Raw genomic sequence first — 25,602 nt, 5'->3', positions numbered from 1 at the left:
GTGTGTGCTTTCTTATTGATAGCCACCCAATTTACTGTCTGCCATACAGGAGATTACTCAAATAGCAATCGTTAGCTAACAATAAACATATTCGTAAGATCGGCGAGTATCTGATTGATATTTTTGTGATCATATCAAGCTATCTTAGAAAAGTCCAGATGCGAACGTGGTGTGGGGGTGTATTTTTGTGTATGTCACACAGGGCTATGTATGTGATAATTGCTGTGTAATAATTGAGTCACTGTGCCTTTTCCCCCGAGAGAGTGCATATGTTTATCCGGCTTTGTGGAGGTCCCTGGAGATGTGAATAGTTGTTTACGCTCTGCTTAGACTGGAGTGTTATGCAAATGAATCAGTATAGTAAGGTGCTAAGCGTGTTCAGTGAGTACTGCCATTGCAGAAATCAGGGCTACAACTAAAAATAAGATGAGGGAGAAAAAGAGAATCGTGAAGCTTTCTTTTCGGAAATGTCGCTTGCCTTTCTGAGTAGAAACAGACACTTTAAAATTGTAAAATTGACTTCACTATATAGACGGTGCCAGCAAAGCAGCTCTTTTCCCGACCCGTTTTTTTTAAATCCGATTATAATTTTAAAAATTGCTGATCTCTCATCTAGGCCTTGCACCCTACAGAGATCAAGGTGAACCAAGAGATTGGGTAATTCACTAGTAGTAACTGTTCTTTACAGTGCTTAAGAAATAAGGGCCAGATGTACGACCCTTATAATTTGCAAATTGCATTGTTTTGCGACTCGCTATTTGCGTCTTGCAAAATGTAATGTACAACAGTGTCTCAGACACTGTTTGTGATTCCTAATAGGGTCGCAAATTGCCTGCCTCATTAATATTCATGAGGCAGGTGCAATTTGCAAACCCATTAGTAATGTCTAGCACTCCCAGGGATGGTGGCCTGTTGGGGTATGCAGACCACCATGCCTGTGACTGCTTTTTCAAGAAAGCAGTTACAAAAAAATGCAGTCCATTTTCCTTAAAGAAAAACTGGAAGTATTTAAAAAATGAAAATTGAAACGTTACTGTTTCAGTTTTTTTAAGAGTAGAAGCCTGCTCTTAAAAAATATTTTCAATGCCAGTCACAAAGTAGAAAGGGTCCCCTGGGGACCCCTTCCCTTTTGCGAGTGGCTTACCACCTACTTGAAGTAGGTTGTAAACTTCAAGTGTTTCGCAATTGAAATTGCGGGGTCAAAACAATGGTACATACCAATTGAACTCGATATTACGAATGGATGCCCTTGGCACGCCCTTTCCTAATAGCGAGTTGCAAACACTACTTTGCGAGTCGGTAATAGGTTACCGACTCAATAGAGCTTTTACATGAGCCAGACCTATTTTGCGGTCGCAAACGGGCTATTTCCCGTTTACGACTGCAAAAAAAGGTCATACATCTGGCACTAAGAATGCTAAAATGGTGATATTAAGAGCTGTTTTGTAAACAAGAGAACACGTTACTTACTTGTAACTTTGGTTCTCGAGCACTGGTGCTTCTTGTAGATTCACGTGCTAGAATCATTCTGCGTCATCAGGGTTCCCATCCTGGCGTCAGTCAGTTATTTAAGAATGTGATTCTACAAAAGATTCAAAGCTGGAGAGCCTTTCTATTGCATTTTCACAACAGGGCAGATGGTCCATGTTCTGAGACCTCACTGGTTTCTATCGCGCTTCATTATCAGATGTATCTAGAAATCAGAAGCATTTGTGGAAAACCTGTAAGAAGGGAAAAAACAGAGTCCAAAAAGCACTGAAGCCACGAGAAAGAAAATGCTGGAGTAAACCAGTACCCCAGCTATTAATCGTATGTACTCCAATGTTCCCACCTACGTCCCCCATCCAAAAATACATAGGCGCAGATTTGTTATTCTTTATTGGTTACAAACTCATTTGTTAGTTTGAACATTCCGGCTCCATCCATCGCAGTGGGCGCCCAGGGCAAAGCTAGGATTAGTGCTGCAGGTGCAGTGATACCAGAGACCAGGGGTGTGGCCGTTCACATATCACTGCATTTTACTTCCAAACTGGTGCATGGAGGCCCGTGTTTCACACTTGCATTAGGCCCGTGGCACACCCTTGCTGTGCTTCTGCGTGCATCTGGCTAAAGCATCCCAGCCTCTGCACACTAGACTGAATGCTTAGAAGTGTGCTCTCGAAGGGGTGGGCAGAATGACAGGGAAAGGGAGAGCATGTGAGAAGCAGAAGGATGCGGTTGATAAGAGGAAGAGAGGTACAGAGGAAGAGGTAGAGAAAATGAGATATACATTAGATTGAGAGAGGGTGCGATAGAAATCCATCGAGTAAGGAAAATGTTTTTTTTCGCACTGGGCATGTGCTGGTCACATGCTCCAAATGTCGGAAAAAATGTACCAACCACGCGCGGCTTTATATAGTTTGCAACAGAGTGAGAGAGTTGACAAGACCGAGAAGAAGAGAAAAATAGAGATACCGAAAGAGACGACAGAGATTAAGAGAAGCCTAGAAATAAAGCGATTACTGGAAGGGTGGGGGAGAAGTAGTGGGGTGAGAAGAGAGAACGATAACTGAAGAGAAAGGAAGTTGGAGCGGGCAAGGTGCGAGGATAGAAAAAGAGAAAAGGGCAGAGAGGAATATAAAATACAGCTTCTGGAGACATGATAAAACGAGGAAGTCATGCTCATGAGGATCCGTAATTCTATTCAAAATGATCACGGGTGCACTGTCGACCATCAAATTGTGCCCATAGCTCAAATCAAGTGTCCCTACGATGGCTGACAAATTTTCCAAGTCCATTGATGATGTGCTTCTACAGTCCAGTTTTTCCATTTGAATTTTGGGACATGTAGGCTTGATTAATAATGCGATAAGCAAGGCTACATGTCCCAGAATTCAAAGAAAATACGTCAGGAGTGAATGTCCCTAGACAGTGACCACCAGGAAGTGCCTGCTGGTTGGCCAGTTGTGAGTGTATTATCACACCAAATATAGAACAACTACAAAGCAGGGTAATACCCCTACTTTAAAACTGAAGTTTGTAGACGGCATAGAAGGTGATCCCTGATAAGTCCCAACCAGACGTTGCAAACAGACAAACCTTGTGTTTGCGGAGGAGTACAAGGTTGTGGTCTGGCAGCTATTATCTGTGCACTCTGCAGAAAGAGGGCAAAAAGCGCCATCAGGCAGCCGTGGTGAGGGTGGCGAATGCTGTACACTCAAATCAGTTGATAACTGCTGGTCACAATGGCTGGGGGTGGGAGAGTAAGACAGAAAGTGGCATGCCCCCTCATCCTTTTCAGATGAGAGTGGGATCCTTTCCAACCTCAGGTGAGGCCTGTGAACCCAGATGTACCTTGCCAGGAGTCGAGGAACTTTGGCATACGGGGCCCAGCATTTGGGAGACTATTGACGCCCCATGTGCAGACAGGTGGTGGAGGCTGCATTTGTAGAGAGAAGAAACAAGCACTAGCAAAGCCAATAGAGCTAATGTTGGGTGCCAGCCTATTGACATTTTTAATTCTTGTTTTATTTTGTCATTTTTGCAAAACTTTACTATTGGGGAGTTGCCAGGCTCTCATCAATATAAAATAAATATTGGCTAAAAGCAAAATGTCTTTGATCGCACAAGTGTGTGTATATATATATATATATATATATATATATATATATATATATATATATATATATATATATATATATATATATGTGATTTTCTTTTTTTGCAGACACGTTTCGGCACTCATGCCTTTGTATGTGCATTTAAAATCATTAAACATGATGCACAGTGATTGGTGCCTTTAAAGAATTATATACCTTTTCTTATGGGTCAATACCCGGCGAATGGAAGCATGCGATTGTTCTTGCACAATTAACTGGGGGCGTGATACTGCAGCATTGCCATATTGGCACGTGTGATGTTATTCAACCAATCACAATGTCATAATTGAATGCCGTCGTTGTTTCCCTTCATTGGTCGGAGGAATAAGCTGTCAGCAACAGTTCAGGCAGTCAACACTAGAGTCATTTAACAGATCCCACCAAGGCCGCTGAACTCGTGCACACACGCTCATGTGCACTGACATTCACATGCAGACACTCTTTGCATACTCACATAATCTGAGTTTGCAAAAGCACAACTCAACCACTGGGGGTCTCTAGGCACTGAATAAAAGAGGATTATGGTAACCCAACTTAACATTTTATTGATCTAAGAAGGATGAGAGGCAGATTGAAGCTGCTGAGATTGGAACACAGATTTCTGCACCCACTTAGGTGTACATACACACGCTGGTACAGACATCAACACAATCATGTGCACAGATGCACATGTGCGCACACTCGTACACTGACTCTCACATGCACACATAAATCATGTAATTGCAAGAGCACTCATTTACCCCAACTCAGCGATACCCATTTTAATGACCTCGGCAGCTTGAAAGGCTGAATGAAGCTTCTGAGATTGAAACACAGATTTTGACACACACACAGTCATGTTCACAAACACTCATGTACACACGTACACAATATCATGTCCATACACACTCGTGCGCACACACTCATGAGCACACTGTATGCACACTCACAGTGTCGGACTGGGACAGAAAATAGCTCGAGCTCCAAAATAAAAGGTGCACCCATTAGTGATTTAGATAGCTGAAAAGAGGCCCATGTTTGCAAATTGTGGCAGTTTGAACTTGTAAGAACACACTGTTTAAGTGTTCTGCATGGTATAGAAGGCTGTGTGAATTTAAGCTTGCCGCAGGCAATGTTTGTTTTAACATCCGGGAAAAAAGAAGTAACAAGCATTTACAATGCGATGGTTTCGCCTTTGGAAAAGTTAGAGCTATTGGCATTGTAAATGACAACATTTGTATTTATGTGTTGGTTTTGAAAACAGATAAATAAATGGCATTGTCATTTACATTGCCATTAGCTTAATCTCTCGCAAATGTGAGACCTATTGTACCCTATGACGAGCTCAGCAGACAGCAATTACTACCACACACACACACCCAGAACCAGCCACACACACACACCCAGAGCCACACAAACATACCCAGAGCCACACACACACACACACACACACACCCAGAGCCACACACACACACCCAGAGCCACACACACACAAACACACACACACACACACACACACACACACACACACACACACACACACACACACACCAGAGCCACACACACACACACACCCAGAGCCACACACACACACACACCCAGAGCCACACACACACCCAGAGCCACACCCACACATCCAGAGCCACACACACACACACCCAGAGCCACACACACCCAGAGCCACACACACACCCCGAGCCACACGCACACACCCAGAGCCACACATACACCCAGAGCCACACACACACCCAGCAACACACACACCCAGAGCCACACACACACACACCCAGAGCCACACACACACACCCAGAGCCCCCCCCACACACACACACCCAGAGCCCCACACATACACACACACCCAGAGCCACACACACCCACCCAGAGCCACACACACCCACCCAGAGCCACACACACACTCAGGAGAGCAAGCACAGCGAGGGGGCAGGGAAGCAAGCACAGCGAGGGGGCAGGGAAGCAAGCACAGCGAGGGGGGAGGGAAGCAAGCACAGCGAGGGGGCAGGGAAGTAAGCACAGCCAGGGGGCAGGGAAGCAAGCACAGCCAGGGGGTAGGGAAGCAAGCACAGCCAGGGGACAGGGAAGCAATCACAGCCAGGGGGCAGGGAAGCAAGCACAGCCAGGTTGCAGGGGAGCAAGCACAGCCAGGGTATTGTAAGTCCTTCGACGTTCTGAATAAGAAGTTGCCCTTTGGCCTCATTCCACTATATAGTAACAAAACTCTTGCAATATCCTTAAAATGTGCGTTAAGGAGTTCTCTTATCTCCTACATAAATGCATCTTCAATATTCCAGCCCTGAGGGATGTAGAAGGTGCTTTGCAGACTGAAGGGAGGAGTTACAATAATGTCAGCTAAAATCATTGTTTTTATTAATTCCTTCTGGCCCCAAGCTTGAAAAATCGACAAAGAAAATATTGTCCGTAACAAGAAGATTGCGGTCTTGTTTTTTGCCGTGCAACTCGGTTATCTCTCCTTGCAATACTCCCGATTCGTCCTCACTTTTCTAACATTACTGCTGCGTGTATAGCTTCCCTCGCCCCCATTGGCACGTTCTGCGTCCGTAGCTTCCATTTTTTAGGAAATTCAACAGTGAAGATAATTTTAAAACAAAATATTTAGCGTTTTAATACTGGATATTATGGTTTCAATTGGTGGCATTTTAGCGTGTCCGAGGTGCCTACGAGTGTTTCTTTACACATGATTTTTGCCCAAGGTCCGCCACGGACTTCAATGGGGCGGCATGGCCTTAGACAAGGGGTGCGGCAAAGTAGGTACGCTGCAGGCTGGTGCAAGGGGTACTGCAGAGGAAGCCAGGCGGTACGTCTCGGAAGGGTGGTCAAAAAGGCAGGTGCAGCTGGGTAAGCCTTAGGCGTACGAGACGTACTTCGCGGGACACTGCCGGCTGGTGCAAAGGTGTACGCTTCAGGCATACGTGGCGTACGGGGAGCACCCGTAGACTGCTACGCTTCTGGCGTACCTTCGGGCTTCAAAGCGGCGATGATGCAGGCATAGGCGGGGCTCCTGGGGCAATCTGGTGGCTCTCCTCCCGGTGGGGGCTCGTCCGGCTCGTGCAGGCGTCTCCAGCTGAGACGTACGGGCGGGGCGCCCCCGGGGACGGGAGCGGGCAAAAGTCGGGCAGAATCCTCAGTCTGCGTGACGTTTCTTCGGGGCATACCTCTCCAAGTGGGGGAAGGCTCTTACGATCCACAGCGCACAGATCACAGGGGCTGCAGATCTCAGGGGCACAACGCACAGAGCCGGCCGGTACACTTGTACGGGCGGGCGGGCACAGTGCAAGCTCTCAGCCAGCGGGAATGCGGTGAGCGGTGCGGTCCGGCAAGAAGGAGGTGAAGCTGGTAGAAGTGCCCAGGGACACAGTGCAGACACGGCTCGAGGTCGGAGCGGGTCACACGGGCGGGCAGCAGCAATCACGGCTTCACGTGGCTCAGAAAGGCGGGGCACTCGGCTGGCGGCTCCAGCAGCTGGGGCAGAGTTGTTCAGGTTCCTGAACGGGCCCACGGACAGCGGGAGGGGGGCGGGAACGGGCACACGGACAGCGGGGGGGGAGGGGAGCACTCACCTGGACTTCTTCCGGCGGCGGTCAGCCTGGAGGAATGACCCAAAAAAAAGTACAAAAATAAATAAATAAACCACCGCCCACCGCCGCAATGACGTTCACAGAGGGACGGAGAGCGAAAAAATCACCGGACCGCCCACGAATCTGCTCCGGCAATGACGGACAGATCTATCTTCCAATGGCTAGCCTCCATTTATGGAGCTAGCCAATGGAAGAGCAGGCGGGTCAAAGCCCCGTACTGTTGTAACATAAGATTTCGCCTGCGCGAACGCTGCTGCGCAGTGGACGCCTGGCGAAACCTAAAAACCGCCCCAGCAGCCCATAAAACCGGCCCTCAAAAAAGCCTGGCCCACAAACTGACCTGTCAGACCAGCCATCGGGCATTGCCTGGTTGCCCTATAGGCCAGACCGACCCTGCACACTATCCTGCACACACACGATTTCATGTGTGCATACTCACATATGCACACACGCTCATGTGCATACACTGGCTGGCAAGCACACATTCACAATCGTGCACACACACTTGTGCGTCCACATGTTCACATAGGGCGATGCCCACACTCGTGCAAACACTCACTAGTACACACACATACACTCACACACATACAAACAACATTAATACACACTTTTCTGTAGGAAGAGAGCAGCAGCCGCACCCACACCCCCAGGCACCAACAGGCAGGCCGTAGACCCTGCTTGACATGCTTGAAAGTGGCAGGTATTCAGGGATGCTGAAGATCCGACTGAATGTAGGAAGAACAGAGCAGGATGGGGGAGTCCTTAGGTCGGGCTCAGACAAGTCTGTTTTATTTTGTCTACCCGAGTAAAGCTACTTCCGTGAGAGATAGAGGAAACCCTATCAGGCACAAATATGTATCTGTGTACACGACAATCTGGGGTGAATTACATGGGGTCATTGTGCCAGGGGCCTGACCATGCACAGCCTGAGCCCTGTCCCGAGCCCATTGCCCTACTCTGCAATAGTTGAACAGTCACCCTGCCAGGCAGCCACCTGGAGGGCATGTTACCACACTGACAGTAAGTATTGAGGAGAATCCCACCCCACACCCCCCTGAAGCTACGCCCCGTCTAAACTCTCCTGATAGATTCCCCGGACCTTCCTGCGCAGATCTCTATTGGACACTGAGTGAAACAAGGCCTATGCAAGGCAAGCACCCTTGCCTGTGGACAGTAGCATCTGAGATAAAGAGGTTGGTGAGCCTTAGGTGCTGCACGTCGGATGGAGGCCTGGGAATCAAAAGTGGGTGGGGGGACTTGGTCCCCAGGAGGTGGAGAATACAAGCTCCAAAATGAAGACCTAGAGAGATGCACACTGGTCTGTATCCTGGGGAGGTAGAGACAGATACTAGGCGACGGTGACCTATAGAGGCTGGCGGTCTTCTTGGACCCAGAAAGCAGTCAAGAGTGATGTAAAAGCTATGGAAATTTGAAGACCGTCCGAGATTGAGAAAGGGGGGCGGGTCAGTCCCTTTGGTGATGTGACAAAGTCTTTACTATTTTCTGAGCAAGAGGGTGGTTGGTCTCTGTCCATAGGGGTAGGGTAGGATGGAGGTGTTGAAATGGAGAAAATTGTGGGTTTGAGTCCCAAGGGAAGGGAAGAAGGCTCAGGGAGGCTGAGAGGCTGGAGATAATCCATCACTGGCAGACGCAGAAGGATGGGTTCCCGTCGAGGACAAAACTAGGCCATCTTGCCCACAAGATGAGTAACAAGCTCCTGCAGGGCCCGGGCTCTCAGCAAGGAGGTCTGCAACACTTCCTCGTGGTTGGCTCTTTCTTGGCTCTCGTAGCTCAGCACAACTTTGTTAGTAACGAGGGAGAGCCCGAAAACACGAAGCCCACAGTGCCGGGCCACCAGGACCTCTGCCACAGTGCTCATACCTAGAGACAAGGTATAGAGGAAGGTGGTGGGAAAACAGCGGTGAGGGAGAGCAGAGAAAGGTGACAGAAACAAGTAGAGGGAGATGATTGGAGGAAAGAAAAGAATAGGGAAAGAGAATGAGTAGAAAGAAATGGAGAAGAAATAGCAAGGAGTATGACAAGATAAAGAGTAATGAAATGTAAGACACAGATGTGAAGGTAGAGAGAAATACATCCCAGTCAAAGTGGGGTCAAAGGATGATGGAGAATTGAAAAAGGGAGCGAGGGGGAGAGGTGAAAACAGGAAAAGATGTAAAGAAAGAGAGAGAAGATAAAGAGGAAGATTTATTGATACAGAAATAAAGGGAGAGCATGAGGAAGGAAAGAAAGGACGAAATAAAGGAAACAAATTAACGTATGTTAAGGTTTCTGCTTTTTATTATTGATATCATGCTTATTTCGGATTACACATAAATATGACAATTTCAGTAAATCTACGTTTTTAGAAACACTTTAAAAACATCTTTATTTTAAAATTTCTATAACCAATAATCAAACAGTCATAGATTTGCAACATTCTTCAAAACAGCCAGGATCAAATGCAGAGCCTACACTTACGTTTTCAGAAACTTAACTTCCTATTGAGCAAAACCAAAACTGCCAAAGTAAACGCTTACATAGTTGCCAAACAATACAGACGTACATGTCTGAATTTGGCAAGTATCCTAGTTTTCCAATCCCTTCGGCCTTTAAAAACCAGAGGACTCAGCAAACGCAGAAGCGAGTTGCAAGACTGGACATGCAAGGAAACATCAAAACAGACCAACAAAAGCAGCGGATGGCAATTTAGGTACCAAAAACATCCCCACTAATCCTGCGTTTGGAAGATCTACCAATACGGTAATTGTGAGGAAAGACATTTAAAATCTGTTTTGCTTACATTTTAGCGTGAGAGACATGGACAATGATGCATGAGATTTTTTTGGGTTGAGTTGCTCAATTGTCCCAAGCTCCCCCCTCATCGCCCACTATTTGCTTGTGAGAAATCGCTCATATCCGCCAGCAAAGTCAATTAAAGTTCCACAAATCAACACCGAATTGGTTGGAAGGAGACTTCTAATCGCCACACTACCCCCAATACCAGAATCCACTCTCTCCCAGCATCGATTTTTGGAACTTTAATTGACTTTGCCGGCGGATATGAGCGATTCCGCTTTGATGTAGTAAGGTCTTGAACCTACTAATTCTACACCACAGGATATCATTATCAATGAGAGATAACCATTGAGATTGAGAACAGGGCGGACCTACTGAGCCCCTATCTTTTCCTAACAATTGATGTTGTTATGGATTACAAATTGAGTGAATTCATGAGATTTTATAGATACTACGCAGTCCTAAGACAAACAACTTAGTCATGAGGCGACCCTTTTATTCAACTTGGGTTGAAACGTCAACATCTCATTCCTTGCTCATTTTTCTATTAAGATGATTATGAATGTGCAATAACCCCTGATATATATTTTTTCGTTCTAAATTATTGGATGAACCGGGATTGTACAGTGTCTTGTGTTCGCCTTTATGTACCGTCACATTCACTTGAGCACTGCATTTTTTGCACTTTGTATATAATGAGTACACGGATGAGTACTGAGATCTGTTGAGAGAATAAATGTCAGCAAAAGAAACCCTTGTCAAACCTTTCTTGTTTGTGTTCTAACTGAGAATTCTTCTCTATGTGTAGTAGGTATTACATTAAGTGAGGGGATCACTTACTGAGGATGTGATTCCTACCTACTCTGTACACATATATAATTCTTACCGCTGTCCAGGTGGGTTTATAGAGTGGTCCTTGTTATAACAACGTATTCTATTGGGTGAAAGCATCGAAATGGCCATGGTCCAAATTATCGATGCCCTAAACTCGCTCAACCAGAATGAAGCTTGCCTCCTAATCCTACTGTATCTGTCATTTTGATTTTGGATTACTGTGGACTGATTGCAAGCAGACGAAAACGCTGCTTGAGTCTTGGAACATGGATTCACCAATACTCAGTATGATAGGCTACTTGTAAGAAGAGGATACTTTAATTTTTGGTCTGAAAAAACAGATAAATATTCTCTAACAACAGGACATTGATGCCCTTACTCCTATATGAGAACTTAAGGTTTGGAAATTATTTGTTTTACGTGGGAACTATCACCACCTTTACTCCCCTGAGGGGTCATCTATAATCCCTGGTTGCCCCGGTTCTATTGTCCTGATGAATGACCGCAAGGCCCTAAGACGAGTCGAAACGTCGACGCTCTGTATATAGAAAACCTGGACCCCCCTGCTTTCTATATTGATGTGCAAATATTAATGATACATATTTGTCTTGTGAAATTTATGAGAAAGTTTGTTTTATTAATTAATCCAGCGGCCAGGACGGATGAATGTGGATCCGTGACTGTCTTGTATTGTGAATATTTTATGTCACTACTTTTTGAATGTCTTTTTTCTCTCTAATCACTACACACGTCTTACTGCACCCCTTTGCTATGTTGCACGCTCCGTTAGGAGCAACCAATATGACTTGTATTGATCTATAGCCAGGAATTGTGTGACTTGTTTGACCCAGAGACAATGGATTAAAAATATTGCTCTTGGTCCTATGTTGATGCTGTTGCCTTTTTATGTTTCTTTATGAATATATGCATATATTGGATAGAGCTGATTGATGTGTACATGCTCCTAAATTTGTATAACTAATGATTGTTTACTAATACCGTATGATACCCAGGTCCTGTACCTTTTGGGTTACCCCATTACATTAATGGGTACCTGTCAAAGGCATTTAACACTGTCAATCATGATACCATTTTAAAACTTCTAGAACACAGGATGGTTCTCTCTGGCACGTGCTGAAATTGTTCTCTTTCCTACACAGCAGATCTCAGTGCATCCTAATTGATAATGCTCTGTCCGATCAGTCTCCAGTGTCGGTGGGCATACCACAAGGCTTTCTTCTCTCCCGACATTGTTTAACCTATATATGGAGCCTCTAACTGAAATCCTCATACTCACCCACATCTCCTACCACATGTATGCTGATAACACCCAATACATGAAAATCAACATCCCCTGACAGCATCAATATCCTCAACAACACCTTGAAAAAAACACAACATTGGCTGACTCGTAACCACCTCAAACTCAATGACCTCAAAACATAATTCTTACTGATCTCACCACCACCCCTAATATCAAAAACTGGTTCCCTCATCTCACTGCCTTGAATTGTACCCCACACATCATTGACGCTGCTAAACCCCTAGGTATAACCTTGGACAAAGCCTTCCCCATGCAAAACCACATCAGTGCCGTCACTAGAGAAGCTAACCATCAGTTGCATATTCTTAGGAAACTAAAACCTTTCCTTCCCGTGACAGACCGCAGAACAGTGGTACAAGCTCTTGTCTTATCGAAATTAGACTATAGAAGTACTACCCTGGTGGACCTCCCGAAAACTTCACGTGCATCGCTGAAAGCTACAGTGAATGCAACAGCTAGGCTCATCAGTGGATCAAAAAAAAGTGATCATATCACCCAACCTTTAACCACATGGCTGCTAGGCGTTTTCCCGTCCTGTGCTGCAAATTGTTGTTTTTCATTGTTTTATGACGAGCTGGCCTTGTCATCAGCGCACGGCAGGTAAGCGCCATGACGAGCCCAGCTCGTCATTAGCTTCGAAGGGGTTAATCACTGAAATGGCAACCCTACGAGGCTAGGATTAACCTCAATGATTCATAAAGCGCTGCACCACAGTATCACCTTCTACTTGACCCAGAAACTGACCCTATCGGGTGAAAACATCTTCCAAAATCACAAGCTCCTTTCTACTTAATCAATCAATCAGTCAACATTTATATAGTGCAGCACTATCACCCATAGGGGTATCTGGGCACTGAGAGTCCCACGTCTCAGTTGAAAAGCCAGGTTTTGACTTTCTTTCTGAAGTCCGCCAGGGAGTGTGCTGTTAAGCCACAAAAATTCAAGAAAAAGAAAACCTACAACAGATTCTACTTCAGAATTACCTCAAGAATTTGGAACTCTCTCCCTACCGAGATCAGATGCAACCCATTCACATCCATCTTCAGGAAAGAAGTAAAAATATTACTATCGGACAAATTCCTCTCACTCTGACGACACACCTACCTCTCCTCATGAGCGACTCTTCCCAGCTATTTGTTTGTTGCTTCTTGTCATGCATTCGCCCTTTCCTCCAAGATCCCTGCCACTCTCTCTTGCATCTCTCTACCACCTTTCTGGAACATACTGTAATATGCTTAGACCTGGACTTATGCTGGACTATGTGTTCTTATCACTCTGCTTGCCATGCGTGCATGAACATAATCTTCTTCTTTTTCTAGCCCATGTTTTTGTACACTATCTGTAAAGCGGTCTGTCACCCGAAAGGGTTTCGTTCACATGATATAAAACTCTAAATAAATAAATACATTTTTCAGTGACAAAATAAAAATAAGGCATTGCAACAAGGTTAACTGACAATGTTTGTAAATGTTATTCACTTTCTTTGCAGTGAACATTTTTAATGCGTTGGACTATGAAGGTTCGAGGCAGGGTTTAGAAACAGGTTTATTCGTTTAAAAAAAGAGGGCTTTAACTGTTTACCATGCATATAGTCCATGGGCCGCATTTTGAACCTAAATTCGAGTTTGGCAAGTGGGATATTGACAATCCTATTGCACTTGTATAACACAGCGGACAGAATATGTTGTGTTTGTGACAGAGTGTTCCATCTTCAAAACTCTAAACCAGTTCATTAGGCTTGAGTGGCCTGTCTCTCAAACCTCTATTGTGGCATGGCCTGGCAAGCAAATCTAGACTTTTTAGCAATTTCTGCAGACATTTCCCCTATAGCAGCTCCCACTTATAAGGCAGAAGGAGCTTTGGCAGAAAAATAGCCATGAGCCTGGTATGCCAGCACGGCGGAGCTCTAGTTCTTATGTCGGCAGTTCTTGTTTACATAATTAAATAATAACAGGTTAATAATGTATATATACAGAAATAGCAAAAATGTAATAGCTTCTGTAAATGTCAAGGGATTTGGAAATAGTGACTAAAAATTAAACTGGTAGCCATAGCATTGATTCGTGGGTGCAGTGCTAATACTGCACACAGGACCTAGTTTAGATAACTGGAACACTGGTATGCAATTATAAAAAAAGAACATGTATTAGGAGCAATAAGACAATGTAATAAGCTGGAATTTAGCATATTGCTTCATCTTTTAGCAATAAAACAACATTTTGAAAAGCTCCAACATTCCCATTAAAATTACAACTTTGATTGGCCTTTATGCTTATTTGCCTGTGATTCTGATATTTTACACTTCCTGTATTTATTGGATATATAACTGTTGCTTTATTTTTGTGTACTGTTTGGAGGTTCAAATCGTAGAGATTGGTTAGTCCAGGCCCCCAGCCTCGAGTAATGATTCAATGGTGGTCCACAAAAATCCAAAGATCAGAAGATCCTCAAAGTGGGGGTCCATCTTCAGAAGTCGCATTACTAGTGTCCCCTGCACGCTGAAAAGTTTCTCCCAGGGTGAAGATTTGGGCTTTTAGTTATTACAACAGATACATAGTCATGCCCCCTTCCAAAAAATGTACATCATTTGCTTTCCATCTGTAACTCCGGAATAGTTGAGGGGAAAGATTTAAACTCCCACCACGCACTAAGCATCTTCAGAAGCTATTCTGTGTCAATCAATCAATCACAGCATTTATATAGCGCACTACTCACCCGGAGGGTCTCAAGGCGCTATGGGAGGAGGGGTCCGCTACTGCTCGAACAGCCAGGTCTTGAGCTGCTTCCTGAAGGCGAGGTGGTCCTGGGTCAGGCGGAGGCGGCCAGGTAGGAGAAGGACCTTCCTCCTGTGGTGGCTCTTCGGATGCGGGGGACGGCGGCGAGGGCGTGGCCGGTCGATCGAAGTTGGCGTGTGGAAGCGTAGAAGTTGAGGCGGCTGTTGAGGTATCCTGGGCCTTGGTTGTGTAGGGCCTTGCGCGCGTGGGTGAGGAGACGGAAGGTGATTCTCTTGTTGACCGGGAGCCAGTGCAGATCTCTCAGGTGTCCGGAGATGTGGCTGCCACGGGGGATGTCCAGGATGAGTCGTGCTGAGGCGTTCTGGATCCGCTGGAGTTTCTTCTGGAGTTTGGCGGTGGTTCCGGCATAGAGGGAGTTGCTGTAGTCCAGACGGCTGGTGACGAGGGCCTGGGTGACCGTCTTCCTGGTCTCGGTGGGGATCCACCGGAAGATCTTACGTAGCATGCGCAGGATGTTGAAGCACGACAAGGAGATGGCGTTGACTTGTCTGGTCATGGAGAGGGAGGAGTCCAGGATGAAGCCCAGGTTGCGTGCATGGTCGGTTGCTTTGGGTGCGCTGCCCAGGGCGGGGGGCCACCAGGAGTCGTCCCAGGCGGAGGGTGAAGATCCCAGGATGAGGACTTCCGTCTTGTCCGAGTTCAGTTTCAGGTGGCTGCTCATCATCCACTTGGCTACGTCTGCCATCCCTTCGTGTAGGTTGGCTCTGGCGGTGGCGGGGTCGTTGGTGAGGGAGAGGATCAGCTGGGTGTCGTCGGCGTAGAGATGATGTTGATGTTGTGTTGGCGTGCGATGGCTGCGAGGGGGCTCATGTAGACGTTGAAGAGGGTTGGGCTGAGCGAGGAGCCTTGAGGAACGCCGCAGATGACTTCGGTGGCTTCTGATCTGAACGGGGGAGGCGGACTCTCTGTGTCCTTCCGGCGAGGAACGAGGTGATCCATTCCAGTGCCTTCTCCTGGATTCCGGCGTTGCTGAGGCGCTGCACTAGGGTACCGTGGCAGACAGTGTCGAAGGCCGCGGAGAGGTCTAGGAGGATGAGGGCCGCTGTTTCTCCGTTGTCGAGCAGGGCTCGGATGTCATCGGTAGCTGCGATCAGGGCGGTCTCGGTGCTGTGGTTGGCCCGGAAGCCAGACTGCGAGAGGTCGAGGGATCCGTTCGTCTCGAGGAAAGCGGCCAGCTGCTTGTTGACGGTCTTCTCGATGACTTTTGCAGGAAACGGGAGCAGCAAAATGGGGCGGTAGTTCTTGAGGTCGGTGGGGTCGGCTGATGGCTTCTTTAGTAGAGCGCTGAGTTTGGCGTGCTTCCAGCTCTCCGGGAAGGTGGCGGTGTCGAAGGAGGTGTTGATGATGTCCCGCAGGTGGGGTGCGATGACAGCGTCGGCCTTGTTGAAGACGTGGTGAGGGCAGGGGTCGGTCGGAGATCCGGAGTGGATGGAGTGGATGGAGTTCATCGTGCGGATGGTGTCTTCGGTGCTGATCGGGTTCCAGGCGTGGAGGGTGGTGGTGGGGGGCGGTGGTTCAGTCGTGGCGTGCGTCGGTTGGGAGCTGAAGCTGTTGTGTATGTCCGCGATCTTGTTGTGGAAGTAGGAGGCGAGGGAGTTGCAGAGGACTTGCGAAGGGGTGATGTCGTTGTTTCCGGCGTGTTAGCAAACAACCAGTAGGCTATTTTCAATTCTATTTATAATTTATAAGCCAGACACCCGCCTATTCGCTATGCAGAAGACTGCACCCCCAGCTGCTCTGTGCGGCTACCCTCTATGATCTATTGCACAGAAGCATAAGGTAACTTCTCAAACACTAGGTACTATGTTGTCCTCTCCTCACATCAATGAACGGATTCATAGAATGTATTCAATTGGATTATGGTAAAAAAGTTTAAACTGTAATTTTTCCTAGGTTTTCACACAAACTTAGTGATTGATATTCAAGTAAGCAAGCAAACCAAGGAAATAGTTTCACCAGATTGGTCATACTCACTGGAGAACCTTGTAAAAAAGGTACTGCCCGACTCTGCCCCCTCCTTCCAAAAAAATATATCTTTACCATCATTACACTAAAGTCAAAACTTTCCAAATATAAACTCAAAATTGAGAACTGTTCCTAAATTAACAGTTCTATCAGTTTTTTTCCTCCTCACTCCCAAATTAGCTGAACAGGTTCAGAACCTTTAATCTGGGTGGACAGGATAAGCTTTGAGGGGTGGGGGGAGACAAGAGATAATGTTACACTGGGCCCTATACCGTCTCAAAGTCACGACAAAGGTCAGCAAGATTCCTAGACAGCCGTTCCGTGGCAATAATCCTGTTTTGGTTGTGTGTACTAACTGTAAGCTGTGTTAATTGGGCTACGTTGTTTATTGTAAATATTTCAGTTTTTACCTACAGCGTGTGTCATGCTTTCCATCCCAAAAGAAGACTTCGATTTGCAGTGTTGTGAGTGTTAAAGGAGTGTTAGTGAGCACAAATCCTAGTGCTAACAAGCAAAATGCCCAAGTCTGATGGCTGGATATTAAAATAGAGCCATAGATTGAAGTGGATGTTCAGATGTCTGCTAAGACCACTGGGCGGAGGTGCTACGGCACCTACTGCACTATTGATAGCTACATCCCACCGAGGGTTTTGGGAACACTCAAGGACTTTGAACAGCTCCTTAAAATGGCCGCCTTTGAGCAAGAGCCTGCATAGCAGAGTGATCTGAAAGACGCTTAGCTTGCACTGATCTCATTTTTGTAGGAAAGCAATGTCCTGTAAACCCGAGGGAACTGCCCCTACTCATTTATTGTTGTTAAAAGAGGCCAAGCCAAATACTGCTAATCCACAAAATGAAGCGAACTCCCAAATCCTGAGATGACCTAATACAATGTGGTGTTTTAAGGAGTTTTTAACACTCACCCACAGCATCAGCTCCTAGTGCCTTTAACATGCAGCATTCAGCGATGGTCTCATACGAGGGTCCACCCACCATGCAGTAAACGCCTTCACGGATAAAGTCTTGGTATCCCAGGTCTTCAGCGCACTGCATGGCCATGCTGCGGAGGTCTTTGTCATAGGCATCAGAAACACATGGGAACCTCACCCCAAACCTACAGGAAAGGAAAATATTTCCATGAAAGGTAGTTAATAGAAGAAGATTTCTTGGCATGTAACCAGCATTCATCATGTAATGCACATTAATGTATATCAAATAAGATTCTCAATGGAAGGCACGTTAACAGGAGTAAGAACAACACTCCTAGCAATCTAAGGAGCTTATTCGGAGATGACAAAAGTACAGCAATGTATCATGGATTAACAGTGATGGTATTTCATTAAAAAAAAAAAATATATATATATATATTATGTTTCTATTTCAGCTTGTCTATGACAGTCCAATGTATAGTCCTTCTTTTTGGAGCTAGGACTACTTAATAATGTCTCAAAACAAGATACCACGTAAATATTTCATACACCTTCACACAGCACAAAGATCACGTTTTGATAATATTTAGTTAAAAAATATTACTTTGAACCCAATAATCGTTCAATCTGCTTTTAGGATTCCTCGTTTTAATTCTGACAAAAATCAGCTCAAATTCAGTTTTCATTCAAGCTTGCATTCAATCGAATAATGATTAATAATAATAATAAAGTATCTTATAGAGCGCGCGGCTACCCCCCAACGGGAGTGTCCCGGCGCTGTGCGGAGAGGAGAATAGGAGCAGTTAGCAATGTGTGACTTGTGAGAGCTAGGGGAGGTTGAATAGCCATGTTTTTAATAGCTTACGGAAACTGAGTTCTGAGGGGGCCTTCCTGATTTGTATGGGTAGGGAATTTCAGAGGGTGGTTGTTTTAACTAAAAAGGAGCGTCCACCTGTTCTGGCTTTGGAAAAACGAGGTGTGACGAGAAGTTCCAGGTGGTTGGATCCGAGGTTTCTTGTCTGGTGGGATGTGTGAATACGTTTCCTCAGGTATTGGGGCCGTTGCCCTTTATTGCTCTATAGGCAATAGTGAGAGCTTTAAATTCTGTACGACTTCTCACTGGCAGCCAATGAAGGCTGCGTAAGTGGGGAGAAATATGGTGCCTGAATGGGATGTTTCTTATAAGCCTTGCTGCTCCATTCTGAATAGTTTGCAGCTTCCTGTACAAATAGTCAGGTAGGCCCAAATATAGACTATTAGCATAGCCCAGTTGTGATGTAACTAGGGCGTGTACAATAGTTTTTCTGCACTCTATGGGTAAAAGATGGAGAAATTTACGCAGTGCTTTAAGTTTCAAGAAGCAGATAGAGGAGACATGTCCAATTTGAGATTTACATGATGATGTGTTATCGATTTTGAAACCCAGGTTTCAAGCGGAGGTGACAGGACAGGGGGGAGGATTAAGTACTGAGGACCACCAGAGTTCAGATCTGGGGGACTCCGCAGATCAGAGGTCGGGAAGATGAAATACATGGTTGTAGTCTAATATTTTGGACTCGTCCTTCAAGGAAGGACTGAAACCACGCTAAAACTGTCCCTGCAATCCCTAGCTGTTTAAGTCTGTTAAGCAGAGTCTTATAGGCCACCGTGTCAAACGCTGCTGACAGGTCGAGCATCACCAACAATGCACAGTAGCCCTTGTCCATGGATTCTCGAATGGTTTCTGTAACTTCCAGGAGTGCGGTCTCTGTGCTGTAGCCAGCTCTGAAACCAGACTGGGTGTCATGCAACAGCTTGTTAGTTTCCAGGAAATTTGAAAGTCTTTTTTGTACCTCCTTTTCAAGAACCTTGGCTGGGGCAGGCAGAAAGGATATGGGTCTAAAGTTTTTAGAATGGTGGGGTCTGCGTTATCTTTTTTTTAGAATGGGTTGAATAAGGGCGGTTTTCCATATATCCGGATAGATGCCGGTCTCTAGTGAGGCATTCCAAAGCCTATTTAGTGAAGGGTTGAGTAGATGGGCCAATTCTTTGAACTGTTTAGCCGGGAGGAGATCTAAGGGGGAGCCAGATTTAATATGCTGCAGAAGATTAAGCGATGTATCGCAGCTAATTGGGTCAAAGGCTGACCATATGGCTGAGAGAGGGGAGAGAGGAGGTGGCGAAGTATCCTTCACTGTAAATGAGGTATAGATGTCCTCATTTTTTCCTGAAATGGACTGAGACATGAATATGATTGCTCATCTGACACGTTTCTGCACTAATGGTCTCTTCCTCCGGTGCAAAAATCAAGAATTAATCTTCCCCCAAATATATAGACTTATGTAAATCCTTATCTGCATAGACACGTTGCCACCATTGTGGACAGAATTCTCAATCAAAATTTGAACCACTACCATTCTTTATATGTGCACAGCCCATTCACAACCCAAGAGCATCTAGAAGAGACCAGGGCAAATGCAGTGTAGTACTAGTAGATTTAGAGATATGTAAAAAGTGGCTTTTCTTAAGGAGAGAAAGGAGTATCCCTACAATGGATCTGTATATTAGAATCCTTCACACATCAAATAATTAGTACACATTGTTCAGTCAGAGCTGTGCGCAAACAAGAGTAATGTGCAGTCACCTGATTAACAGGCATTTTCCCTAACTGGTCTTTGGTGCTGTACCAAAGTAGAAGTGGCTCAATTAAAGGATACTATATCACGATAAATGTGTGTCATGTTGCCACCAGCGAAAAAGTGCTAGTAACAGTGCACATATATGTGCAAAAAGGTACAGTTAGGCGGTTTCCCAACACATTCCTCTTTTATTTGCGAGAAGTGCAAAATCTAAAGGTACTGCAAATAGTAACCTTATTACAACTAATTTAAACACATAGGGACAGATGTAGGTGAAATAGATTTACCGATTTTTAATTACCGAATTTTACCGATTCGGTAATTAAAAATCGGTAAATCTATGGGGTGGACATGTAGGTATTCCAGATGTGCTGGAATACCGATTCGGATGATTTCGGTATTTACCGATTTGGTAAATACCGAATCGGTAATGCCCAAAAAATGGGCATTACCGATTCGGTATTTACCGAATCGGTAAATACCGAAATCATCTGAATCGGTATTCCAGCACATCTGGAATACCTACATGTCCATACCGATTTTCCCAAGGGTGCAGGGGGTGTCACTTTGACACCCTCTGGCACCCCCAAAACAGGCTTGGGTGCCCTGTGGTAGGCATACATGACCTAAGGGCAGGTCTGCCTGTCACATGGCATAGGTGTGCATGCACACATGTGCATGCACACCGGAATCGGTATTTTACCATCAAATTGGATTTGATGGTAAAATACCGATTTGGTAAGGCCTCTGGGACTCTGAAGAGTCCCACCTACATCTGGGTGGCTCAGATTCGGTAAATTTACCGATTTTTTATTTTACCGAATCGGTAAAATTACCGATTCGGTAATTTTACCGATTCGGTAAAATAATGCCCCCTACATACCTATCACCTATTTTCCGAAATAAGATTACAATGTATATCGTTAGGAATTTGTAAAATTAGCAGACATTTCTTCATGTTTCTTCTTTTCTACTTTGAGGAAACGGTGCCAAAGTGAAGGAGCAGATGAAAGGGAAAAAAAAAAAAAAATATATATATATATATATATATATATATATCCAACAAAAAGTGCCCCACGGAGAAAGGCCACCACACACAATAGTTCGTCTTACTGTTTAATTGCAGTTTGCAGACAGGTTTTGAAACGGAGCAATGCAGCAACATTCATTCTTAGCCAGACGCGTTTCAGGACATAAATTCCCTTCCTCAGTGGCTGATGTAGAAACAAAGGGAAGCGGCAATGTCACACTTATATTCATGAGTCTTGCACCAGTGGGCGTGGCAAATTGCTTGGCCTCCTGGTCTTTATAGTCTCTTGACATTTTCCTCAAAGGAGCCCGCTCCTTACTGCTCCCAAATTAAAACATTCACATTGTCCTAGTGGGGCAGCAAGCATCCACTTCAAAATACTTGTCACCGCTTTTTACCTAGTCAAGTCAAGTCATAGGATTTGTATAGCGCACTACATACCCAGAGGGTTTCAAGGCGCTTAGGAAGGGGAGGATGATTACTTGTCAAATATCCACGTTTTAAGTTGCTTTCTGAACACTAGGTGGTTCTGGGTAAGGCGAAGGTAAGCGGGGAGTGAGTTCCATGTTTTAGCAGCCAGGTATGAAAAGGATCTGCCTCCCATGGTGGTCTTGTTGATGCGAGGTACAATGGCGAGGGCTTGGTTGGAAGAACGTAGTTGGCGGGAGGGGGTGTAGAAGGATAGTCGTGAGTTGAGGCAGTCTGGTCCTATGTCGTAGAGTGATTTGTGTGCGTGGGTAAGCAGTCGGAAAGTGATCCTCTTATTGACGGGTAGCCAGTGGAGGTCTTTAAGGTGACCAGAGATGTGTTCGTGGGAGGTCTAATATGAGCCTGGCTGAGGCGTTTTGGATTCGTTGGAGTTTCTTCTGGAGTTTTGCGGTAGTACCCGCGTAGAGGGTGTTTCCGTAGTCCAGTCGGCTCGTGACCAGAGCGTGGGTGACTGTTTTCCTAGTATCGGAGGGGATCCAGCGAAATGTTTTTCTGAGCATGCGAAGAATGTTGAAGCAGGAAGAGGATACGGCGCTGACTTGTCTGTTCATTGAGAGTGACGAATCCAGGATGACGCCTAGGTTCCGTGCGTGGTCTGTCGGGATGGGTGCTTTTCCGAGGGCATCCGGCCACCAGGAGTCGTCCCATGCAGAGGGGGATGTACCTAAGATGAGGACTTCTGTTTTGTCTGAGTTCAGTTTCAGACAGCTTTGTTTCATCCATTCGGCAACTTCTTTCATTCCTTCGTGTAGGTTAGTTTTGGCGGTGCTGGGGTCATTGGTGAGAGAGAGGATCAGTTAAGTGTCGTCCGCGTAAGAGATGATGTTGAGGTTGTGTTGGCGTGCGATGGCCGCGAGGGGGCTCATGTATACGTTGAAGAGGGTGGGACTGAGTGAGGATCCTTGTGGTACGCCGCAGATGACTTCAGAGGCCTCGGACTTGAATGGAGGAAGGCGGACTCTCTGGGTTCTTCCGGTGAGGAACGAGGTGATCCATTCAAGTGCTTTTCCTTGGATTCCGATGTTATAGAGGCGTTGTAGGAGGGTGCTGTGGCAGACTGTGTCAAAGGCTGCGGAGAGGTCGAGGAGGATGAGGGCGACTGTGTCTCCATTGTCTAGTAGCGTTCGAATGTCGTCTGTTGCTGCGATGAGGGCGGTCTCAGTGCTGTGTTTTGCTCGGAAGCCAGATTGTGAGGGGTCGAGGGATTTGTTGGCTTCGAGGAAGGTGGCGAGCTGGTTGTTGACCTGTGTCTCCAAATGTCATTACCGTTTGGCGCTGGCCTGGACCCGCTGAACGCAGTGGACCTCTCTCCTAGCAGCTGGGCGTCGCTGCTCTAACAATCCAACAAAGAGTGCCCAACGGAGAAAGGCCACCACACACAATAGTTCGTCTTACTGTTTAATTGCAGTTTGCAAACAGGTTTTGAAACGGAGCAATGCAGCAACATTAATTCTTAGCCAGGCGCGTTTCAGGACATACATTCCCTTCCTCAGTGGCTGATGTAGAAACAGAGGGAAGCGGCAATGTCACACTTATATTCATGAGTCTTGTCCCAGTGGGCGTGGCCAATCGCTTGGCCTCCTGGTCTTTATAGTCTCTTGACATTTTCCTCAAAGGAGCCCGCTCCTTACTGCTCCCAAATTAAAACATTCACATTGTCCTAGTGGGGCAGCGAGCATCCACTTCAGCCACTGAGGAAGGGAATTTATGTCCTGAAACGCGTCTGGCTAAGAATTAATGTTGCTGCATTGCTCTGTTTCAAAACCTGTCTGCAAACTGCAATTAAACAGTAAGACGAACTATTGTGTGTGGTGGTCTTTCTCCGTGGGGCACTCTTTGTTGGATTGTTAGAGCAGCGACGCCCAGCTGCTAGGAGAGAGGCCCACTGCGTTCAGCGGGTCCAGGCCAGCGCCAAACGGTAATGGCATTTGGAGACACAGGTCTGAATTGAAGTTAAAAAGCGGTGACAAGTATTTTGAAGTGGATGCTCGCTGCCCCACTAGGACAATGTGAATGTTTTAATTTGGGAGCAGTAAGGAGCGGGCTCCTTTGAGGAAAATGTCATGAGACTATAAAGACCAGGAGGCCAAGCGATTGGCCACGCCCACTGGGGCAAGCTCATGAATATAAGTGCGAGATTGCTGCTTCCCTCTGTTTCTACATCAGCCACTGAGGAAGGGAATTTATGTCCTGAAACGCGTCTGGCTAAGAATTAATGTTGCTGCATTGCTCCGTTTCAAAACCTGTCTGCAAACTGCAATTAAACAGTAAGACGAACTATTGTGTGTGGTGGCCTTTCTCCGTGGGGCACTCTTTGTTGGATATATATATATATATATATATATATATATATATATATATATATACACTCTTTAAGACCTATTTATCAGTTTCCTTACGTTCACTGTTGTGCTCTTTAAGGGGGGTGGGGAGCGGGGGGGCGGGGTGACACAAAGTATTGGAAAGGTGATTGAAAAAATAAAGAGGATTTTAGTTGGAACCCGGGGCCTTTTACAAGTGAGTGTACAAGACTCTGTCACTCAACCCACTGCTCCAACCCCCTACCCGACTTCCCAACCGTCACCCTTTTCCAGTATCACGTAACGCCGCTTGCCGCAACCCTCCAGAGTTGCGGCGGCTCCTGCTCTTCCTCCAGGGACCACCACTCTTCACACCAGACATCCGGAATTCCCTTGGCTTCAGCTTTCTTGGTGGCGGTGGCTTCCTCCTTGGTAATTTCTTCCTCAGCGATGTCTCTATTGGCGGTCTTCCTCTCAGTGACGGTTTCCCTGATGGTGAACTCCTTGCTGGCATCTTCCTCCTTGGCGGCAACTTCTTCCTTGTTGCCCATCAGTTTCTTCGTCTCCTTTTCTCCTCTTTCTCTGATTTCTGATTGGGCCTTTTGTAGCACACCCTCGCTTCGTGATTGGCCTGACTGCTGGTTTGATGTGTCTTCGTCCTGCAGAATTGAATGACAGTCCATTCTCACTGTCTGCTTCCTTTCCCAGCCCTTGTCGTCATCATAAGGACCCAGGAAGAATGGAGACCACGGAGGCGGAGTGGGATGTAAGTCAAGGGTCGGGGGTTGGGTTGCCCTTTCACAGACACCTTAAGAATCATCACACACAGCACTAAACCGCATCCAACCAAGGGCTCACTCTACCCCACCATGAGTAATGCCCAAGGCCTTCCATAATCTCTAAAGCAACTGTGCATCCTACCCATGGCAACTATGCATACCGGTCAAGGCCAAATTGCCACTGCAGCCAGTGATGGTATTCAAAAGCACTACCTCACCGACAAAGTGCTACTTGGTCATGCCATTTGTATTTGGGCACTATCAAAAAGCCAGTAATGTGGCTGTTATAATCTTTCCCTCCCTCATTATTCCTCTTTCTCCTCTCCATCTCCTTCCCTGTTTCTCTTCCCCCACACACATCCAGGAGTGGTGAGCTACAATTAGAATCTAAAAGGAGCTCAACTTAGAATGTTGGTAACATTTTTGAATCATTGTTTTTTTAACAATTGCAACAAGGATGGGATAGCAATGGTGTGCTCTCTGTTTTTGGTCAAACTCCTCCCTAGGTGACC

At 46.0% G+C, this 25,602-nt stretch overlaps 1 protein-coding gene across 1 annotated transcript in view; it reads right to left on the bottom strand.

The window, feature by feature from the left end:
- Positions 1–5,980: 5,980 nt before the first annotated feature.
- LOC147677660 (uncharacterized) overlaps positions 5,981–25,602 on the bottom strand; it is a 160,844-nt gene continuing 141,222 nt past the window's right edge. Inside the window, exons 8-10 of the mRNA XM_086945572.1 lie at positions 17,869–18,059; positions 7,803–9,112; positions 5,981–7,597 (exon numbers count right to left, since the gene is read on the bottom strand). Coding sequence (XP_086801698.1) covers positions 8,913–9,112; positions 17,869–18,059 — 391 coding nt within the window. The 3' untranslated portion in view covers positions 5,981–7,597; positions 7,803–8,912. The remainder of the gene's footprint in view (positions 7,598–7,802; positions 9,113–17,868; positions 18,060–25,602) is intronic.

This window comes from Lissotriton vulgaris, chromosome 12 (assembly GCF_964263255.1).
Source record: "Lissotriton vulgaris chromosome 12, aLisVul1.2, whole genome shotgun sequence".
Lineage (NCBI taxonomy): Eukaryota > Metazoa > Chordata > Amphibia > Caudata > Salamandridae > Lissotriton > Lissotriton vulgaris.
Note: the sequence above shows the minus strand (reverse complement) of the source record. Positions and strands in the feature narration are given on the sequence as shown.